Source organism: Cetorhinus maximus, chromosome 23 (assembly GCF_964194155.1).
Source record: "Cetorhinus maximus chromosome 23, sCetMax3.hap1.1, whole genome shotgun sequence".
In the NCBI taxonomy this organism is placed as follows: domain Eukaryota; kingdom Metazoa; phylum Chordata; class Chondrichthyes; order Lamniformes; family Cetorhinidae; genus Cetorhinus; species Cetorhinus maximus.
Window position 1 is genome coordinate 22195850 of NC_135901.1, and position 23411 is coordinate 22219260.

Here is a 23411-nt window from a genome sequence, read left to right on the forward strand (position 1 = left end):
GGAACATTGCAGCAGGCCAAGGAAGGACATGTGGGCATGAGAGCAGGGTGGTGTGTTGAAATGGCCAGCGACAGGGACGGTCGTGGTCATGGGTTTGGAAGGTGCTGTCGAAAGAGCCTTGGTGAGTTGGAGGTGAGTGCAGAGGAGAGGGGAGAGGGAGTGCGCTTCAAAGGAATTAACTTGTGTTATAGATATTAAAAAGACTCGGCACACTGTGTTTAGCACAAAGCTGATTTATTTTTATATCCAAAATATTAACACCTATAACTGGACTGGAATTTATTAACATCAGCAGAAACAGACTCCAATGAACATGGTTTTGTCCTGGATGTGATTAGCAGAAAAATACAATCACTGTCATGACTTGTAAGCTTGCTGGTGACTCAGCAGAGTGAATGATCGAGTGAATCTCTTCCCACACTCGGAGCAGGTGAATGGCCTCTCCCAGTGTGAACTCGCTGGTGTACAGTGAGTTGAGATGATCGCTTGAACTCAGTCCCACAGTGAGAGTACCTGAATGGCGTTTCATCAGTGTGAAAACGTTTATGGGGCATCAGTCCCCCAGAACCTTTATAGCACTTCCCATAGTCTGAGCATTTAAAAGGTTTCTCCCTCGTGTGAACTCGCTGGTGTCTCAACAGGTTGGCTGACCAAGTAAATCCCTTCCCACACTCGGAGCACGTGAACAGTTTCTCCCCAGTGTGAACTTGCTGGTGTACAATGAGTTGAAATGATGCCTTGAAACCAGTTCCACAGTGAGAGCACCTGAACGGTCTCTCCTCAGTGTGAACAGGTTGATGGGACATCAGTTCCCCAGAACTTTTATAGCACTTCCCACAGTCTGAGCATTTAAAAGGTCTCTCCCCAGTGTGAATACGCTGGTGTCTCAGCAGATGGGATGACTGAGTGAATCCCTTCCCACACTCGGAGCAGGTGAATGGCCTCTCCCCAGTGTGAGTGCGCCAATGAGTTTCCAGCTCACATGGGTAACTGAATTTCTCCTCGCAGTCCCCACATTTCCACAGTTTTTCTACAGTGCTTTTTCCTTCCATGTTAAAAATGCTATGCTATTCGGGTTAGGATGTATTGGGTGACTCCTTCAGATGCTGTTTTCTGACTGCAAATCCTCCCCTTCTAATACCCTGTGAAGCTGATTTAAAACAGAAAAAGAGAGTGAAGAGAACGCACAAAAACACAAAGGTTGTGAACTTGAGCTGAATGAAGAGACAGAGAAAGAAAAATAAACAGGAGGTAGAGAGAGATTTCATATATTTTATATATCTACAGCTTGACCAGAACTGTGAGGGAATGTCCAAAACACTCAACCTCCACCACCTGGAAGGGCCAGGGTAGCATCACCTCCAAGTTCCCCTCCAAGTCACACACCATCCTGACTGGTCTGGCATCCAGTCCTGGCTGAGCATAAATTTCCTCTATTTAAATATTGGGAAAACTGAAGCCGTTCTCTTCAGTCCCCATTACAAACTCCACTGCCAGCCACTGACTCCATCCCTCTCCCTGGTAACTGTCTGAGGCTAAACTAAGTTGCTCACAACAATGGAAAAATATTTCACCCGAAGATGAGCTTCTGAACACATATCCACAACGTCACCAAGACCGCCGATTTCCACCTCAGTGACATCGCCCAACTCCACCCTCGTCTCAGCTCAGCCCCTGTTGTAACCATCATCCATTCCTTTGTTACCTCTAGATGTAACTATTTTAACGCATTCCCTGCCAGCCTCCCACATTCAACCTCCCTGTAATCTTGAGGTCATCCAAAACTCTGCTTACTCAGGCCAAGTCTTGTTTATCCTTCATCCCTGTGTTCACTGACCTACAAAGGTTCCCGGTTAAGAAGCAGCAAAATTTTAAAATTCTCATGCTTGCTTTCCTCTCTGGCTGTGATCATCCCTATCTCTGTAATCTCCTCCACTCATACAACCCTCCACTCAATGGATTTCCTTTCTGGATGCGATCATCTCCATCACTGTAATCTCCTCCACCCACACAACCCTCCACTCAATGGATTTCCTTTCTGGCTGCGATCATCCCTATCTTTGTAATCTCCTCCACTCACACAACCCTCCACTCAATGGATTTCCTTTCTGGCTGCGATCATCCCTATCTCTGTAATCTCCTCCACCCACACAATACTCTCAAACATGTGTTCATCTACCGCCGGCCTCTTCAATATTCCCCATATTAATCACCCCAGCATTGGTGCCGCTCTTTCCGTTGCCAAGGCCACAAGCTTTGGAAATTCCTCTTCCGTTCACCCCGCTCTGCAGCAGCAGGAGCCCTTCAGCTGTCTCACTGCTCTTGTAAACGGGGACAGGTAGCTTCTCATTCGGGAGACTGCAGCTTACACAACATGTTTACGAAGCTCTCCCGTCCACCCACCGGATCGTTCGCTCCCTCAGACCCTTCATCCCTCCCTCACCGATTGCGGATCAGAAAAAGAAGCTTCTCTCCATCGCCATGGCTCACTCTGCGCATGCTCAAACACTGTTCGACACTGCGCCTGCGCGCTGACCTCCTTGTTGTGTGCATAGGGTCATTCTCTACCGCGGGGAATGCTGGGTAACCCCTTCCCTCATTGAAAGTCCAAATTAGGATATCCTGATTTGTTTTCCTGTTGCGGAGTGGAAGCTGGGTCGGAGGGTCAAATACGAAAGCTAGGAAACAAATTATATCGAAAGTCAACTGCATGGACCCTCCATTACCCACCAGAAAAAAGGAGAATGGGAATTAATGGCGAATCGAGAATCCCCAAAACAGCAGAAAAACAGAATTCCAACCCCTACTCACTAGCATCACAGCGGGTGGGAAGAAAAGGTGAATCACCGCCCACACAACATTTAAACAGCCTCACTACTGTGTGAATGTGCTGAACATGCAACAAATGCTTTGAACTTTCAAAGTTGGCGGGAAAACTGAATAAACCCTCCCGTACTCGTGAATTACCTGGATGGTCTCTCTCTAGAGTGACTGTGCTGCTGTGTCAGTAAATGGGATGACCGAGTGAATCCCTTTTCACTCTCAGCCAGCACAAATCCTCTCCCTGGTGCCACAGCACCCATGGTTTTTCAACTGAGACTGGTAACTCCTTAAAGTAGACAACGATAGCTTGCATTTATACAACACCTTTAATGCAATAAAAACTTTATTAAAACTTACTAATTCAATAGTGAAGGTTTTGCACCATTGGTGCTTACTTGAACCTCCCATTTTCAGCCATCTTGCATTTGTTCTCACCGAGGTCATAAAATGAATACAGCAAAATCAGATGTGCTGAGATTTCATGACACACTTGAGTGGAAATACATGATTCTGAAGTGTAGTGGTCGTCACGTTCGCCTAACACGCAAAAGGTCCGTAGTTCGAAACCGAGTAGCAGCATTATTGAAATTTAATCATTAAAGAATGAGGATAATTTGATCGTTGAAGCTTACCTGAATCTCCGATGTTGCAGGCATATTGCATTTGCTCTGACGGACGTCCTTAATGAGATTTCATGACACACTTAAGTGGAATTAGATGTTCGTATTTCACTGCGCTCACATATTAGCAGTTCGTTCAGTCAACAACAGAAATGAATGGGTCTTTCGATGCAGATTAACACAGTTACTGACCATGTCAAAGATGTCTCATAGTAATGTGTGCTCACAGAGGGAACAAATATAATTAACGCGTCATTCTAAAACCGGTTCCCTTTAAAATTCTTTGATGATTCTGTTGAAATGCTGACTGTTGTGCTAAATCTCAAATCAGACCCATATCAAGTGCATTGCCTGGTGGCTGGCATTCTTTTGTTTGCCCGTCACGTTTGCAATTCGATGTTGTTGTATATTTCAGAGAGTCTCAAGTCAAGCGAGGGCATCAATAACAAATAAAAATACATGAATACTGAATGATGAATAACGTAAAAAATTGCTGAGAAAAGTTTGTTGAATTTCGTCTTCTGAGGAGGAGAAAGGCGTTCCTAATGATTGAGCAGAAAGGATTGCTGCCTGAGACATTTGCTGGAACGAGCCTTCTGCATTTTGAAATTCAAAACAAACTGAGGCACCGGGTGGAAACCAACAGTTCTCTTCCTGTAACAAGTGACATGACCTCTAAGTCTAACCATTGGAATCCTCCAAATATTCTGGTAGATCAGCGCTGAACTGTTTCCTAAAGAAATATATATTCTGTAAAATTACATTCACAGAACAAAATTATGTTAAACCAACTGAACGAAACGACCTATTTCAGCATGTGATCCTGGCAGGTCTCTGTTTAACTGTAGCAATCATTTTCCTCTGTGATATAACACCCTCGATTAACGAGTTGTGGAGCAAATGTAATCAGATTGTGTAAATAACTCAGAAATAATGAGATGTTTGATCAGAAAAATAAGCACTTTCGTCAATTCGATATGAAATCAAGAGATAAGTAAATAATGTTCATATGCATAGCTATGTTAAGAACACAAGTCTAAAGCTTCATGGCATTGGGTGAGGGGAACAGTGTTAATTAAGGCAAACTGGGCATGGAATCTGCAGAAACTCTTTTTTCAAAAAGGAATGATACAACTAATTGATATGCAGAAAAATAACAAGTTCACTAACAGAGAGAAGGAAACTGATATTAATTCGTTTCCACTTTCAAAAAGCTGACAGAGACAGGATGATGGAAGGGCCATTGTATGGATACATGGTATTGTGCCATCTTATGATGACATTGTTATCTGAATCTGTCTGAAGCATTCCAAATTATAGCAGCTGAATTCCATTTCTCCCAACTAAAGAGCCAGAGAGCTGCTGTTTGACAGCACAGTTTAACATTCCGGATAGGCTGACTGCAGTCATGGCTGGACAATGTTTCTGTAGTGTAGTGGCTATTGCGTTCGTCACACACGGGAAAAGTCCCCGGTTTGAAATCACGCGAGAACATTAACCAAGCTCGCTAATTTTGAGAGAAGAAAATTTGCGAATGCCAGGGTTGGTGTTGAATGTAACCAGAATGTCACATGCTACAGGCATGGTGCTTTTGCTCTTACTTGGGCCTTAAAATTAATACAACAAAATCAGAAGCGCTGAAATTTCATGACACTCTCAGTCAAAATAGTTCTGATGAAGAGTCATACGGGCTCGAAATGTTAACTGAATTCCTCTCTGCAGATGCTGTCAGGCCTGCTGAGTTTTTCCAGCTATTTTTATCTTTGAGTAGAAATAAATGTTTGTTTATTGACTCAGTACACATTTTAGCAGTTCGTCCGAGCAGCAACAGAATTTAATGGGTTTTCAATGCAGATTTACATCGTTACCCACCATCTCTAAGATATCTCACAGTAAAGGGTGCTCATAAAGACAGGCGCATGCGATGCTGCAATTGAACCAGAGGAAATGACAGAGCTGGTACTGAATCACTCCTTTAAATAATCAGTCTTCAGCATAGAGTATCAGGAAAAACGACCCAGGGAGATGTGGAAACCGAGGCGCAGTGCAGATCTGCTGGCTTCCCTCCTGTCTTCTACATGGACGCGATTTATGCGCCAGAAAGCTTCTCAGCAGGAACAAAGAGGGATCAAATATAATGAACACATAATTCTCAAAACTGTTTCACCAGGTGGAAACCAACAGTTGCCTTCCTGTAACAAGAGTCATGACCTCTCAGTCTAACCACTGGAATCCAGGGCTGTTAAAGAAACATTTTCCTCTGTAATATCGCACCCTCGATTGAAGAGCTGTGGAGCAAAAGTAATAAGATTGTATAAAGCAACTCGGATATAATGCCATCAGAAAAAATAACACGTTCGTAAATTGGATATGAGATCCATCGCATAATTACGCCATGCTCATATGGTAAAGTATATTAGGAAACCAAGCCCAAATCGTCATGTCATTGGGTCAGGGCAACCTTGTGAATTAAGGCAAACCAGGCATGAATTCTGTAGATTACTTTTTCGAAAGGGTATTCAGCAATTTAATGAAAGGGGAAAAGAAACAGGTTTATTAAAAGAGAGAAGCAAATTGTGATTAGTTTGCTCGTTTAAAACGGGGAAATAAGTCAGATGACGGTAGGGCCTCTTATGCCATTGTATGGATACATGGTGCTCTGCCATTTTATTATTACATTGTTATATCAGTCTCGCTGCAACATTCCTGATAAGAACAGCTGAATTCCATTCCTCCGCAATAGAGACCCAGAGTGCTGCTGCATTACAGCGCAATTTAACATTGCACACAGGCTCACTGCTACCACGGCAGTTTCTGTAGTGTAGTTGTTATCATGTTCGCCTAACACGCAAGAGGTTCCCAGCCCAAAACCGTACAGAAGCATTATTAAAGCTTATTCATTATATAGTGAGAACGATGATTTGCATCATTGAAGATTACCTCAATCTGCCATATTGCATTTGCTTTCACCGAGGTCATAAAATGAATGCAGCGCCATCAGACGTGCTGAGATTTTCATGACACACTTGAGTGGAAATACAAGTTTGTACTTCCATCGTCCCACATGTAAGCAGTTTGTTCAGTCAACAACAGAAATGAATGGGTCTTTTCATGCAGATAGACACAGTGACTCACTGTGTCAAAGATGTCTCAAAGCAATGTGTGCTCCTAAAGACAGGCAAAGAGGGATCAATTATAATTAACGCATCATTCTCAAAGCTGTTCCCTGCAAAATTCTTTGATTTTGTTGAAATACTGACTGTTGTGCTAAATCTCAAATCAGATCCATATCAAGTGCATTACCTGGTGTCTGGCATTCTTTTGTTTGCCAGCCACGTTTGCAATTCGATGTTGTTGTATATTCCAGAGAGCTTCAAATCAACCGAGGGCATTAATATCAAAAAATATATGTTAATACTGAATCTTGAATAACGTAAAAATGCTGCTGAGTAAAGTTTGTTGAATTTCTCTTCTGAGGAGAAGGGCGTTACTAATGATTGAGCAGAAAGCATTGCTGCCTGAGACATTTGCTTGACCGAGCCTTCTGCATTATGACACTCAAAACAAACTGAGGCACCGGGTGGAAACCAACAGTTGTCCCCCTGTAACAAGAGTCATGACCTCTCAGTCTAACCATTGGAATCCTCCAAGCATTCTGGGAGATCAACACTGCCTTTTTTCCTAAACAAATATGTATTCTGTAAAGATTTCATTCCCAGGCCAAAATTATTTCAAACCAAACAAACGGAATGAACTATTTCAACATGTGATCCTGGCAGGGCTCTGTCTAACTGTATCAATGATTTCCCTTGATTAACGGGTTGTGGAGCAAATACAATTAGATTGTGTAAATAACTCAGAAATAATCAGGTGATTGATCAGAAAAGTGAGCACTTCCGTCAATTCAATATGAAATCAAGAGATAAGTAAATAATGTTCATATGCATAGTATGTAAGGAACACGAGTCTAAATCTTCATGGCATTGGGTGAGGGGAACAGTGTTAATTAAGGCAAGCTGGGCATGGAATCTGCAGAAACTCCTTCTTTCGAAGGGAATTGTGCAATTAATTGATATTCTGAAAAATAACAGGTTTGCTAAAAGAGAGAAGGAAACTGAGATTAATTCTTTTGCACTTTGAAAAAGCTGACAGAGACAGGATGAAGGAAGGGCCATGGTATGGATACATGGTGTTATGCCATCTTATGATGACATTGTTATATGAGTCTGTCTGCAGCATTCCAAATTAAAGCAGCGGAATTCCAATTCTCCCAAACAAAGAGCCAGAGAGCTGCTCCGGGACAGCACAGTTTAAGCAGTCACACTTCAAACTGACAGATGCGTTTTGAAAAACCTTTCAATGTTTCATTGATTAAAACTCTAATATAAATGTCCCAGATCGTAAACATCTGTTTCATTATTTTATCCCATTTTACAGACCAAGTGATCGGTTGAATTTTGGGCACTGTAGATTTTCATGAGCTCTTTATTGAAATCTCGGTATTCCGAATTTAAAATGTGTCCTCTTGATGACTCTAAAAATGAAATACCTTCAGTTTGTTTCCGAATTTGTAACTGAGACAATCATGGACGGTATTTCTGGTTTCCTGATTGAAATTTTCGAGATAACTATGGCTGTATTCTAATTGTAGCTTATAATTCCCCTGTTGTTTGAATTCCCCGTGTAAATAAATAACTTTTCTCATTCCTCATTCGCAATTATTCCCTTCCCTTTATGTTGAGCTCCTGTTTACTCTTTCTGGTGTCTGTTACTATTGTACATACAGTTGGCAGCTCAGAGAGAATGTATTCTGTTCTGAATGTGACGCTCATATTCACTTCAGTTAACTTTAAAATAAACTGTTCTGTAAAATGTTCTCTGAAATTATTAATAAATCATTAATGTGAAACGAACTATGGTTCTGACGAAATCCTTTCTCCAAGGCCCATCGACACCACTCCACTTTCCCTATTACATGGTTTCCCCCTCTCCCATCCCCCCATCTCCCACCCACCCGCACCACCCACCCAACCCCCCCCCCCCCCCCCCCCACCCCACCCCACTACCACCGCCCCCGCCCTCATTTCCAGACAGATATTTTTCACCAGTCCTGTCTGGGATGTGGGGATGTGTTTGGATCGAAGACCCATCAGTGAAAGAGTCACTCCGCCACCCAGCGACCCATTGATGTTAATACATCTTTCCTTCAGAGCGAGGGGAGCCTCAATCATATTCTGGTCTGTCAGCTAATTGTAAACAGCAGGACTCTGCTTCATCAGAGGCCGATGCAGGGCAGTACGTGGAGAAAGAAAGCTTCCTTTACACTGTCCCCTCAAGCACTCCCAGGGTCTGTGCAGCAGGGGTTAGATAGAGAATAAAAGTTTTTTTCTCTTTATCCTTTAATGAAATGTGGGTGTCACTGGCAAGGCCGCCCCGAACAGCCCGGCTTCCGAGGCCATTTCAGAGGACAGTGAAGTCACATTGCTGTAGACCTGGAATCACATGTCGGCCAGGCTGGGTAAAAGTGGCAGATTTCCTTCACTAAAAGGCAGTAGTGAAGCAGTTGGGTTTTTACGACAATCAGTGATAGTTGCCATGGTCACCATTACTGAGTCCAATTTTCAATTCCAGATTTTAATAATTGAATTCACATGCCAGCAGCTGCCATGTTGGGATTTGAACCCAAGCCCCCAGAGCATTCGCCTGGACTCTCTGTACCTTGTCTAATTAAATAACCACAAGGCAGAGACATCACAGTCCACCTTCTCAAGACAATTAGGGATGGGAGATAAATGCTGACCCAGACAGCCACTCCCATATCGCATAAATGAATAACAAGGAAAACATATATACCGCACACAGAACATTTGGTACAAACCCAGGGATGATTCCGAGAGGCTGGGGCCGATCTGACACAGACACATTTTCAAGCAGTAATCCTGCAAGTTATTACCACAGTTTGGGGTTTAATAGGAACACCAGGAAGCACAATCGTGGAAATTCCCAGGCCCTGCGGCCTGCCTGTTGCAACAAACAACTGAACTCACAGAACATCACCCCAGGGATCCTCTCTCCCTGCTCCACTCCCTCTGTGACCATCCTCCTGAACTCACTGAACATCACCCCAGGGATCCTCTTTCCCTGCTCCATTCCCTCTGATACCATCCTCCTGAACTCACTGACCATCACCCCAGGTACCCTGTCTGCCTGCTCCATTCCCTATAATACCATCCTCCTGAACTCACTGACCATCAACCCAGGGATCCTCTCTCCCTGCTCCATCCCCTGTGTGACCATCCTCCTGAACTCATTGACCATCACCCCAGGGATCCTCTCTCCCTGCTCCATTCCTTCTGATACCATCCTCCTGAACTCACTGAACATCACCCCAGGGAACCTCTCTCCCTGCTCCATTCCCTCTGATACCATCCTCCTGAACTCACTGAACATCACCCCAGGGAACCTCTCTCCCTGCTCCATTCCCTATGATATCATCCCCCTGTGCTCACTGAACATCACCCCAGCTTGTCGATGAACATTGTAAGATGTAAGGAGGGGAAAATTGCTGGCCCACCTGAAGGGCTCGGAATGATATTTAAGAAAGGGTAGTGTTAGTGTTTAATCTGTTTCTCTGTCCCAGTCTCTCTCCCACTCTCTACCCACTCGACTGTTCAGGACATCTCTCCCCTCTATGCTGCATTTATGTTTAACCTCCATCGCTGCGCTTCCCAATTTCTCGGTCCTTTCCCCAGTCTCGGACAGTCTCAGTGGGCGCACGGCACCTTTAAGATGCCAAGGGGTCACAGTCCTGAGTTAGGATCACAGGCGGCTCAAACTTCACCGCTCAGCAGAGACTGGAGACAGCCCATGATCTCCCGCACCTGAATAAATGCGGGTAATAACCAATCACGGTCCAATGGTGTGCGGAAAGCATTGTGGCGTCATCCACTGCCGGGCCAATTGGCGTCAGCCATGTTTGTGTGACGTCGCACCTTGCTCAGATCTGCGGTTAATTGAAAAGAAAAATGACGTCAGTTCTTTTCAGAACAATCAGCCAACCTGATCGCTCATTGGACCATGAAATGCAATGATTCCGAGAGTCCACTATTTAATCTTCTGTTCCATAACAGCGTCAGTTTATGACGCTGGTTATAAATGTAGCATCATGTGCGATGCACTGTCATGACAGAGTAAAGTTTCCTTTAATCCCCAACTGAGCTGTCCTAGCAGATGATGTAGGCCAGGCGGACCAAATCCACAAAGGAAACGTGGCAACGCTATCACAACGGTTTTACACTTTGTATTCATTGCGAGAAGATTTGTGCACTGAATTCAGAAGTAATGAGTCCACTAACACCTTTATAGATTTTAAAACTAAGTTAAAACATTTATTGACAAAAGGAATGATTTCAAGCACGTGCATAAGATTACAGTTACTTAATACTATAACAAATCCCAAAATCCCTAATTAACCTCACTCCAAACTATACAACCTCTTTAGGACAGCAGTCCAAAATAGCTTTAAAATTTAAATAGCAAGCAAGCAAATTTACCACAGCGCCTACTCGACAGTGGAATTCCAAAGGCTATCCTCCACCTTTGGTTACTGGACACAGCAGGTGTCTGCTAAAGTGGCTGGAGGCTTCCCCAAGGTTTTTTTGCACGGTCCTATTAGATCTTACATGGCCCCCCAACATAGCCTTCCATTCCTCTTCATATATGTTTCTCTCTCTTTAATCTGTAAATTCCATTGTTCTTTGTGTCTTTGGAAATTTACTTTTCCCATGGTACAAAAATTTTTCATGTTGCTTACATGATCAGTACCTTTGGGAAAATAAACACACTACTTGGCCTTTCTTACCTTCCTTCACATATCTAAAAATGCGAATTTCCTTTACACTATACGTGCTAAGACCTCATCCATGTTTACTCAATAGCATTTAAAATACCTTTTCCCCTAATTTATTTTGATAATTTGAAGCTTGCTATCTGGCCCTAATTCAATTAAATCACACAGACAGAACCATACACTCACCACCATAAACCTACTTTACAATAAACCACAATAACATAATGAAAAGATCTGTTAGTTTCATGGCACAGCTCTGACCTGTGACACTGCTGAACTGTCTGCTCTGTAGGTTTGGTCAAAGGTGGAGCCCTTGAGTGACTCCAGTTGGAATTCTGTCTGTGAAATATCGACTCTAAATGAAAATATTTGCGAATATCTCTGGATTGTCATTATGGCAGATTAATATGTTTTTATTGTGTTGATTGCATTATTATTGTAACTGTTTCCCTTTTTGTACCGTTTCTTTGTAATCATTCTGAGATTATTTTAATACCAGTTATCTTGATACCAGTTGTGTAACTTCCACAAATTAAATGGAACTTCACACAGTGCAATGGTGTGCTCCAGTTCTCTTAATATATTCAGAGAATGAATTTCTATTCGCAGCTTTGAATCCTATATTTCTCATGAATTGGATGTATGTACGCAGTTGAACTATTTTTATTCTCATTGTGTTTGAAATTAATATTTAAACGCCTGTTTGTGTGAGAACATACTGGACAACAGATGGCTGACAAAGTCTGGAGAATATTTTCATCAGATCAAAGCACACAATCCGGAACTGTGACGGCAATGGAAGTAGGAAGGGAGGAGGGTGAGGAAGAGACTTTTGTCATTGCAGGATGATGTCAAACCACTAAGTTTTCAGTTAATATCGGAACACTCACTTATGCCATAAAGACGAGGTACAGCAAAGGAATCAAGGGCTTTAGGGATCGGCTGGGAAATTGGTGTCGAGGCCCAGGATCCTCCGTGATCTTATGAAATAACTGAACAGGCTCGAGGGGCCTTTGGCAAACTCCTGGTCTGATTTCTTCAGTTCTCTTTCAGTGCCGATACCAGTCATGACGATGACTGGCTGCAAGCACCGTGGTAGTGTGGCCGAGTGGTCAAAGGCGCTGGATTTAAGTTCCGGTCTCTAACGAGCCGTGGGTTTGAATCCCACCACTGCCAGATGATCATTTTGGGGACTTCGTGCAAATCGCTTCCGGCGGAGGGGAGACTGCTAAAATTTATAGCAGGAAAGTGAGCGGTGTTTCCGATTGGTCGGAATCCCGAGGAGAGAAAATGTGAATATAAATTACAGGGCGACTGGGAAAGGCCGGCATTGTGAGACTAGTTGAGTTGCTGTTCCAAAGAGCCAACAGGAACATGACGGGCCGAATGACCTCCTCTTCTGTAATCATTCTGTGATTTTATACGACCCCTATTGGTGAGCACACAGGGTCTGCAGGCGAAAGCGGAGTGGTTAAGGTGATGGATTGTCCCCACCCAGGGTCCCATCCTGCCGACTCATTCCTGATTTGAAGCAGGCGTCTACAGATGCAGGACTAATTATTTGTTCAATGGACTAAAAAACACAGCCAAACACTTTGGTTTTTTCCTATTGCCGTTCATCTACAAGCATTTACGGAATTTGCTGTCGGATTTGTGAAAACAAAACTTAGCCAATTTGTGATATCTTTGTTTTCTGAGTGTTTGCCTTTCCTTGGAGACCTGTCACTCTCGGTCTTAAATGTATGTGTGTGTTACTGTGTGTGTCAATGCGCTTCAGTTCCCCACTTTTACCAATCAAAACTTTATTTATATTAGTTGGGTAGCTTCATATTAAAATCGGACAAACAAAAAAGAGCAGCTTTAAAACATGCAAGAGGGGAATTCCGGCTCTATTTGTTTTTGAGTGTATACTGCTCAGCGTCTAAGTGCCCGTATGTTACAAAGTGGGAGATGATTGACATTTATACTGAGCAACATTAAAACAGACAGAAACCGAGCCCTTAAGGTCGAGGAGTTAAGGCAATGGACACACCAAGAGAATGAATTTGTAAATACAAATAGTCCAGACTGAAATCCCTCAGACCTTCGGAACTGTTTCTACTGCGGTCATACCCCAGAAGGAACAGGAAAATTAAAGTTCAATCCCAAATGTTATATTCACCTGGAAAGGCTGAACAGTCTGAAGCTCTTTACTCTAGAAAAGGGAAAGCTGAATGCCGGCCTTATAGAAATGGAATGTTTTGTCCCTGTTTTGTCAAGGATTCTACCTGCTGAATCTGATCAAACAAATAATGAAAAGTTTAGAAACATAGAATGAAATGTTTACATTGAGGTGTAGTTCTTAAGATCACATTTTGTCATTTGCTGGATCAGCATTTTTGTCGAACTGTCTCTCTGTGTCATTAAATTACAACACTGACTACACTTCAAAAGCATTCCATCGGCTGTACAGCATTTTCTGTTGCCCTGAGTTCGTGAAAGGCTCTGTTTAAACGTAAGTCTTTTATTCTCTTCTTCTTTTCCGTCTTTCAATCTAAGCTATCAATGGCGGTGTATCTGTTCCTTTCAGTGTCGAGCCAACTCTCTGTCTCTATCTGTCTCCGTATATCTGCTTTTGCCCTCAGTCTCTCTGTCTCTGTCTCGGTTCCTTTACCTCTTTGCAAAGTGTGAAATTCTGAGACTGTTTGAGAGTGTTCATGGTGAGAGGTTGGTTTCCCCCTGACTGGAGCATCTAGAATTGGGGTCACATTCTGCGGATAATGTGTCAGCCATTTCGGACTGAGATGAGGAGACATTTCTTCACTCAAAGGGTTGTGAATCTTTGGAGTACTGTAGCCCAGACATCTGCAGATCCTCTGTCGGCGAGTACATTAAGGTTAAAATGGATAGATTTTCCGATTCTAAGTAAATAAAGGTTTAGCGCGATGGTGTAGAAAATTGGAGTCTAGGCTGGGGATCCGCCATGATTTAAACAAGTGGCAGAGCAGGTTCGAGGCGCTTGGAGGCCGCTTACTGTCTATATTTCAATGGAAATACCAGGTAAGGTAAAGGGGGCCTATCGTGGCCGAGCGGTCTAAGATGTTGTGTTAAAAGTACCATTTCGTTGGGGGCGTGAGCTCGAATCCCACAGTTCCAATGAGCTGGTGCTCGCGACGTGTCACTAAATCTTTAGACGGGGAAGTTTCAGTTGAAATGAAGTGTTCTGTGTTTTATTTTGAAGGGAAGAACAAGGAGAGACAATACAAATATGAAATTCTGTGGGGGAAAAGGAGCCTGTTTGACCAGCTGATCGGCTCTTCCAGAGAGCTGGCACGAACATGCCTGGGCGAATGTCTTCCTGCTATGCTATAGCCACCTATCATTTTATATGAAGGGTGGGAGCATGTTCGTAGTCGTGGCCGAGTGGTTAAGGCTATGGATTCGAAATCCATTAGGGTCTTCCCGCGTAGGTTCGAATCCTGCCGACTACATTTCCTCATTATTCCCGATTTCAACCAGAATAAATTGTAGAAACTAAACTCTGCCGCGTTTTCCTATTTCCGTTCATCTGCCACATCTCAAGGAGTGTGGACATCTCAGAAGGTTTTGGGGTTCTGGGAGACGAAAGAGAAAGAGAGGGGCAAGAACATGGAGGGATTTGAAAACAAGCAGGAGAATTTTAAACTAAAGATGATACTTGTCCAGGAGCCAATGTAGGTCAGAAAGCACAGGGGTGATAGGGGAATGGGACTTGCTGCGAGTTCAGACACGGGCAGCAGAGTTTTGAATGACCTCAAGTTTCCAGAGGGTAGAATGTCCACTCACATTCCAGAACTCACATCCTGGTGGATCAGCGCTGCCCTGTTTCCAAGATCAATACTGATCCTTTATCAGGTGCCATTCTCAGAACTATACACAGTGCTCCAGTAAAAGCAGCCCCATTCCCATCCATATTCTGCCTTGTACCAGCATCGTTGTAGCCAGCGCTTTGCAACCGATCACAGCCTTTCTCTTTCATTCTTTTACTTTCCAGCCCGACATCTACATTTTTCTCGACCTGTTTTCATTTCTGATGCGGATCTTCAGTTCCAACTCCACTGATTTGGGCAGAGCTGTAACGCATTTTCTATTTTCAATCAATAACTTTAAAAAGTCGTTTTAATAAGAGGATTAAGCGGCTAGCTTCTGACCGGGATGCAAACGCAGGCCGCAGCGGTGAGGTCGCCGAATCCGAACCACTGGACTACCGAGGAAGCTGCTTGCTGCGCTTGCATCTTGGGATATCCACGCGGCTTTTACCATTTTCTTCATTCTGGACCATTTTCACGAGGGCGAAGTTTCTCCGACAAAATGTCATGTTGAGATAGAACACAAATTATTTATTCAGCCAATGAAAACCAACGTTGCTATTAGCTGGAACATGAAATCGACAGTGTGGTGAAATAGCACCAAAGCTGCGAATTGCAAAATTCAATTCCCAAAACCCACCAATCTAATCACTACGGATCCTGTGAAACTGACAAGGCAGTGCACGGCAGATTCATCACTAAAAGCAACTGATGGACATCAAATTCTTCACTTTCACGTCACATTTTTTAACTCGTATTCTCCATCTCAGACATTTCCAGTTCAAAAAGATACAAAAGGAATCTTTCCAATCTGCTTTTTCTCTCTGAACCTTTTTAATATGAAGCCACAAAACTAAAGTGAATGTAGTTGTAAAGCGTGAAGTGAATGCGATGGTAAAAATTCGCTCACCTGCTTGTGGAACTGAGCCGCATTGATACATTCCGGATCCTAACCACTCGCTGTGCAACATAAATCTGTACGCTTTATTTCCTGTTTCCTCTCCTCTCCAACCAAAATGAATCACTTCACACTTCCTTACATTAAATTTCAGATGCCACTTGTCCGTCCAAATGGATTTGTTGAAGAGCCCAAAAGGGGAACCGACTCAAACTGGAAATGGAAGGGTGAGAATGAAAGAAGAGAATTGACGGGTTTTGTGGATCCCGGGGGAAAGGGACTCCAGGATCAAAATAAATCAAAATACTGCGGATGCTGCAAATCTGAAACAAAAAACAGAAAATGCTGGAAAAACTCAGCTGATCTGGCAGCAGCTGTGGAGAAAGAAGCAGAATTAACGTTTCGAGTCCGTATGAAGAAGAGTCATTGGGACTGATAGGAATGCTCTTTGCAAAAAGCTGCCATAGACACGATGGGCCGAATTGTCTCCTCATGTGCTGTACCATCTTATGGCGACATTGTTAAATCAGTCTGTCTCCAGCATTCCTAATGATAGCAGCTGAATTCCATTTCTTCAAAACAAAAACCCAAAGTGCTGCTGCATGGCCGCACAGGTTACCGTTTCAGCCAAGCCCATTGAGGATTCGGCAGTACAGTGTTTCTCTAGCGTCGTGGCCCTAACACGCAAATAGTCTCCCGGTTCGAAACGCGGGAAAATATTACCAAAATCCGCTGGTTTAAGTGCACTTGCGTATTACGGCCACGTGACTATTGGTCTTCTCGAAATACTAAAGAACATCCCACAATAAAACAAAAATGATATTTTATCGCACCCGATGCAGTAAAGGTTGTAAAACACTTTCCACTATCACTCGACAGACATATTAACAGTTCGTTCAGTTAGCATAGTAAATGAACCTGTTTATTGCTGTAGGTTAACATACTTACTCGTCATCTCAGAGATGAATAACAGTAATGTGTGCTCCTAAAGATAGACGAAAGCGATACTGTAATTGAAACAGAGGAAATAGCAGACACGCTACATCATCACTTTGTATCGGTCTTTAGCAGAGGAAGAGGAAAAACTGCCAGGGTGCTATAAAATGCTCGAGGAAACCGAGGCTCAGTGCAGGTATGGTGAAATCCCTCCTTTCTTATTCAGTCTGGAAAGAGACATGAACGGGATTTAGGCGCCAGAATGTAAAACATGTCATGAGCCTATCTGAAAGAAGACCAGGGGAGTTCTCCCCGCTTCCTGGTCAATGTTTATCCTTCAATCAACGTCGCAAAGACACATTATCCGCTCATTATGACGTTGCTGTTTGTGGGAGTTTGCTGAGCGGTGGTTGGCTGCCGTGTTTCCGACATTACAACAATGACGACACTTCACAATGTCCTTCATTGACTGGAGGGCGTTTTGAGACGTCCGCTGGTCGGGAAAGGTGCTATGTAAATGCAAGCCTGTCTTTATTTAATTATCATAAACCCCAGTCCTCTGGTGACTGACCCTCGAGAGTGGAAACAGTTTCTCCCTAACTGCTCTATCAAACCGCCCGCCGCCGATCCCTTCCTCAGCCCAATAATTTTAAACAACACCATGAAAACTCAGTTTAACCTGCTTTGCTCTAAAGAAAACGATCCCGGCCTTTATAGTCTCTCCACAAAACTGAATGTGTTCACCCCTGAACATGGTGCAAGGCGGAACGTTGTGACGAGATTTTGGAAAATGTTGTGAGTTGGCAGATGGAAAAATGGAGGAGGAACAAAAACAGGAAACCCAGTCTCCAGTTCTGTGAATATTTACAAACTCTTTAGGAAACGGAATCAGGGGAGAATGAAAGGTGAGCTGTCCGACTGACCAGGGCCTATCCGGAACGTTAAGCCATGCTGTCATGCAGCAGCACTTTGGGTCTCTGTTTCGGTGAAATGGAATTCAGCTGGTATTATCTGGAATGCTGCAGACAGACTCATATAACATAAAATGGCAAAGTACCATGTATCCATTCAATGGCATAAGGGGCCCTTCCATAATCCTGTCTCGATCAGCTTTTTTAAGAGCAAATGAATTAATCTCAGTTTCCTTCCCTCTTTTAGTAAACCTGTTATTATTCTAAATATCAATTAATTGCACAATTCCCTTTTGAAAAATGAGATTCTGCAGATACCATGCCTAGTTTACCTTAATTAACACTGTTCCCCTCATCCAATGCCATGAAGATTTAGACTAGTCCTTCTTACATAGCTGTGCATATGAACATTATTTACTTTTTCTATTGATTTCATATCGAATTGACAAAAGTGCTTATTTTTCTGATCAAACGTCTCATTGTTTCTGAGTTGATTTACACAATCTAATTACATTTGCTCCACAAACCGCTAATCGAGGGTGTTATATCACAGTCGGAAATCATTGTTACAGTTCAACAGAGCCCTGCCAAGATCAAAGGCTGGCATAGTTTGTTTCGTTCATTTGGTTTAAAATGCATTTGTTCTGGGGAGGTAATCTTACAGAATACATATTTGTTTAGGAAAAAGCGTTGATCTACCAGAATGTTTGGAGGATTCCAATGGTTAGACCGCGAGGTCATGTGACTTGCTACAGGAAGACAACTCTTGGTTTCCACCTGGTGCCTCCGTTTGTTTTGAGTTTCATAATGCAGAAGGCTCGGTCCAGCAAATATCTCAGGCAGCAACACTTTCTGCTCAATCATTCGGAATTGCCTTCTCCTCAGCAGAAGAAATTCAACAAACTTTTCTCAGCAATTTTTTACCTTATTCAGCATTCAGTATTAACGTATTTGATTTAATGCCCTTGGTTGACTTGAGGCTCTCTGAAATAGATAACATCGAATGCAAACTTGACTGGCAAACAAAAGAATGTAACTCACCAGGTAATGCATTTGATATGGGTCTGATTTGAAATGTAGCACAACAGTCAGCATTTCAACAAAATCAAAGAATTTTACAGGGAACAGGCTTGAGAATGATGCATTAATTAGATCTGATCCCTCTTTGTCTGTCTTTATGAGCACACTTAACACTGAGTCACCTTTAACATGGTGAGTAACTTTCTTAAGCTGCATCGAAAGACCCATTGATTTCTCTTGTTAACTAAACGAACTGCTGGGATGTGAGCGCAGTGAAATACGAACATCTATTCACTCAAGTGTGTCATGGAATCTCAGCGGGTGCTGATTTTGCTGCATTCATTTTGTGACCTCGGTGAGACAAATGCAATATTGCCTGCAACAGAGGAGATTCAGATAAGCTTCAACGACGCAAATTATCCTCACTATTTAATGAGTAAGTTTTCATAATGTTTCTGCCCGGTTTCGAACCGGGGACCTTTCGCGTGTGAGGTGAACGTGATAAACACTGCACAACAGAAACTGCCGCGGCTTTATTGATCCTGTCCGGAATGCTAAACTGCGCTGTAACGCAGCAGCAATCTGGGTGTCTATTGCGGAGAAATGGAATACAGCTGCTGTTCTCAGGAACGCTGCAGCGGGCCTGATATAACAATGTAATCATAAGATGGCCTAGCACCTTGTATCCAAACAATGGCAAAAGAGGCATTTCCATCATCCGATCTCAGGCCCCTCTTTAAACGAGAAAACTAATTCATCACAATTTGCTTCTCTCTCTTAATCATCCATTTCTTCTCCCTTTCATTAAATTACTCAATTCTCTTTTGAAAAAGTTGTTTCTGCAGAATCCATGCCTGGTTTGCCTTAATTCACAAGGTTCACATGACGATTTGGACTTGGGTTCCTAATATATTTTACCAGATGAACATGATGTAATTATACAATTGACCTCATATCGAATTTGCGAAAGTTTTTTTTCAACCTTACTATTTTTACAATCTTCTTACTTTTGCTCCACAGCCCTTCAATCGAGGTTGCGATATTACAGAGGAAAATGTTTGTTCCGGAGTTTAACAGGGCCCAGCCAAGATCGCGTGCTTCTATGGTTAGTTTACTTCATTTGGTTTGAAATAATTTTGTTCTTGGACCGAAATCTTACGGAGGATAAATATTTGCGTAACAAACAGGGCAGTGCTGAGCTACCAGGGTGTTTGGGGGTTTCCGATGGTTGGACTGAGGGTCCATGTCACTTGTTGCAGGAAGACAGCTGTTGATTTCACCCTGGTGCCTCAGCTTGTTTTGAATTTCAAAATGTAGACGTGTCCATCCAGCAAATGTCTCCGGGTGCAATGCTGTCTGCACAATCATTAGGAACATCCTTCTCATCCTTGGAAGACGAAATTAAAGAAACTCAGTATTTGTTCCGTTATTCTATATTTAATATTCATATTTTATCTGTTATTGATGCCTTCGTTTGAATTGAGACTCTCTGAAATATGCACCAACTTCGAATTTCAAACATAACTGATAGACAAAAGAATGTCAGTCAACAGGTAATACAAACCATGTGGGGCTCATTTGAAATTGAGCACACTTAGCTTTTAAACAAAATACAAGAATTTTGCTGGGAGCAGTTTTGAGAATGATGCGTTCATTATATTTGATCCCTCTTTGCTCCAGGTAAGAAGCCTTCTGGCGCCTTAATCGCGACCATGTAGAAGACAGGAGGGAAGCCAGGAAGGGTCTGCACTGCGCCTCGGTTTCCAAGACTCCCTGGGTCGTTTTTCCTGATACTCTGTTCTGAAGACCGATTATTTAAAGGAGTGATTCTATACCAGCTCTGTCATTTCCTCTGGTTCAATTGCAGCATCGCTTGCGCCTGTCTTTATGAGCGCCCTTTACTGTAAGGCATCTTAGAGATGGTGGGTAACGATGTAAATCTGCATTGAAAACCCACTAAATTCTGTTGCTGACTGGACGAACTGCTAAAATGCGTGCTGAGTCAAAAAACGAACATCTATTTCTACTCAGTGTGTCATGAAATTTCAGCGTTTCTGATTTTGCTGCATTCATTTTAAGGCCCAGGTAAGAGCAAGAGCACCATGCCTGTAGCATGCGAGATTCAGGTAACATTAATCAACAAACCTGAATTGCGCAAATTTCCCCACTCACAAAATTAGCGAGTTTGGATAATGTTTCTGCCCGGTTTCAAACCGCCCCGTTCATATGCACAGCTATGTAACCGCCCCTTTCGCGTGTGAGGCGACATGTAGGTTAGTCCAGGTAAAGACAGCAGATGTCCTTCCCTAAAGGACATGAGTGAACCAGATTGGGTTTTGTGGACTTTTAATTCTAGATTTTTGTTGAATTCAAATTTCACCATCTGCCATGGTTGGACCACCAGAGCATTACCCTAGGTCTCTGGAATACCAGTCCAGTGAAAATACAACTATGCTACATCAAAACTGGTAAATGCTAGAGATGTAACAGGTTTGAAACAAATACAGAGGAGAGGAGGAAAGAACAAAAGGGAAGGTCTGTGATAGGTTGGGAGGGGCAGGGGAGATGGAGGGGGCAGCGAACTGGTATTGTTACTGGAATAGTACTCCAAAAGCCCAGGATAGTGTTTGAATCCCACCATGGCAGGTGGTGAAATTTGAATTAAAAGTCTAAATGATGAAACCATTAATTTTCATTAAAAACCCATCCGATTCACAAATGTCCTTTAGGAAATCTGCTGTCCTTACCTGGCCTACATGTGAATCTAGACGCACAATAATGTGGTTGACTCTAAAATGGCTGAGCAAGCCACTCGGTTCTCAAGAACAATTAGGAATGGCCAATATAATGTTGGCCCAGCCAGTACTGCCTACATCCCATGAATGAATGAAAAATGCACAAAAGGGATGATGATGCCATTCTGTATCAATCAGTTCTTTCTGCTCTCAGTTCTGTCCCACACTGAAAACTCTCAATCCTTCCCCTCCGTTACCTGGGACAAACATTTCATTGAACAAGCCACACAAGTCACACAGGAAAATAAATCTTCACTGTGACTTGGATAATTTCAGGTGCAGTTCCTTAATTTCCTTCCTGTAATCTTATGAATTAGACCATTCTCAACTGGATCCTATCGGATGTGGACCCGATGCTATCAGCCCTCCAGGAAGTGACTATTCTAATTCTGTGACTCTGAGCAGTTCTGTTGGTGCAGGGGCTTGAGTGGAACTTGCCACTTTTAAACTGTCATAAGAACATAAGAAATAGGAACAGGAGTAGACCATTCGGCCCCTCGAGCCTGCTCCGCCATTTAATAAGGTCATGGCTGATCTTGTGTTTCGATTTCCACATTCCCATCTAACCCCGATAGCCTTTGATTCCCTTGCCTAACAAGAATCTATCTACCTCTGCCTTAAAAATATTCAATCATCATTCATTGCATATCAGACCCGCGCCTACAAACTGCTCTCCCACTCTTCCAGTGAAGAAAAGAGCAGTTTTCACTCCTAACCCAACAACTATGATGTTAACAAAGCGGGATAAAGACAGACGCCGTTTAAATGCGGTGACACTACTGGAGGAATGGAGAGCTGGGGTTCACTCCCAAAAACAGCAGCAATGTTTAAAGTTAATAATCTGAATCTGTGCTTGGTGTATTAGGAGGTTTGGCCCGTATTGGAGTATCTTGCATCCCAGGGATGGGCAGTAACCCGCTGATTGAAGTTGCTGTCACTGTTTTCTGTTCGCAGTGGGTGTTTGGAGAGGGTGGGGCAAAATCCTACTGCTTATCCGTGTCTCATACTATGGAGCAGGGAAGACAAAATCGTTAGTGGGTTTGTTGCCCTGTCTGAAATGTAGCTTTGACCAACTGTTAGTGATGGATATCATGCTGCAGGAGCCTTTAATAAACTTACACAAATCAGCTGGCAAATGCAGGTTTGAGGGAAGCTTTCTGAACCATCAGGACTGGAAATGGGAACAAGTGAAAGATTCTGTCTAGTTTCAGTGTGTACAGACTGTAGAGGGGAAGAGCTAATGTCACACAGCTGTAAGGTATTATATACAGTTAATATTTAAAAATAAAGATGAATTATTGCTCACACTTAAAATATGTTTTGATAATGTTTCTGCCTGGTTTCAAACCAGGGACCCAGGAACTCTAGTTCCTGTTTCTTATGATTGATAATCACTGTCTATCAATAAACCTGTAGCAGGCCTATATACTCTGCATTTTAACTGAATTTATCAGATGTGTGCACCGCTATGAGCTGGGTTGTGGACTGTAATGTCTTCACTCTTCTCGGGTGATCTTATCCAGAAGGGCTGGTGTAGATAGAATCACTTAGTCTGTAAGGTACGGTCACTGTGAGGTTGATAATGGAACAATTTTCTGCCAATGTTCAGTGACACCCGATCACTTACCGAGTGATTATATAAAAATCTAATTCAAACAATCACAGCCGCTGCCAATGAGGGAGGGAAGCAGCAGAAGCAGCTGATCGGATTGTCTCAATCTTAGTGACAAAG

At 42.9% G+C, this 23411-nt stretch overlaps 1 protein-coding gene and 2 non-coding genes across 3 annotated transcripts; 2 read left to right on the forward strand and 1 right to left on the reverse strand.

Moving 5' to 3' along the window:
* Nucleotides 1-226: 226 nt before the first annotated feature.
* On the reverse strand, nucleotides 227-2500 carry LOC144697213 (uncharacterized). The gene is made up of 2 exons (XM_078569108.1): nucleotides 2444-2500; nucleotides 227-1150 (listed from the first exon to the last, which is right to left on the reverse strand). Exon 2 carries the CDS (start codon nucleotides 1050-1052, stop codon nucleotides 384-386), a length of 669 nt encoding a protein of 222 aa, XP_078425234.1. The 5' UTR covers nucleotides 1053-1150; nucleotides 2444-2500; the 3' UTR covers nucleotides 227-383.
* Nucleotides 2501-12386: 9886 nt separating this feature from the next.
* On the forward strand, nucleotides 12387-12468 carry trnal-uaa (transfer RNA leucine (anticodon UAA)). The gene has a single exon. It is a non-coding gene; the product is annotated as a tRNA-Leu (tRNA).
* A 2212-nt stretch (nucleotides 12469-14680) lies between these two features.
* On the forward strand, nucleotides 14681-14762 carry trnas-cga (transfer RNA serine (anticodon CGA)). The gene has a single exon. It is a non-coding gene; the product is annotated as a tRNA-Ser (tRNA).
* Nucleotides 14763-23411: the final 8649 nt, after the last annotated feature.

Coding starts and splice junctions, on each gene's coding strand:
- LOC144697213 (XM_078569108.1), bottom strand. CDS start 1,052: ATGGAAGGAAAAAGCACTGTAGAAAAACTGTGGAAATGTGGGGACTGC.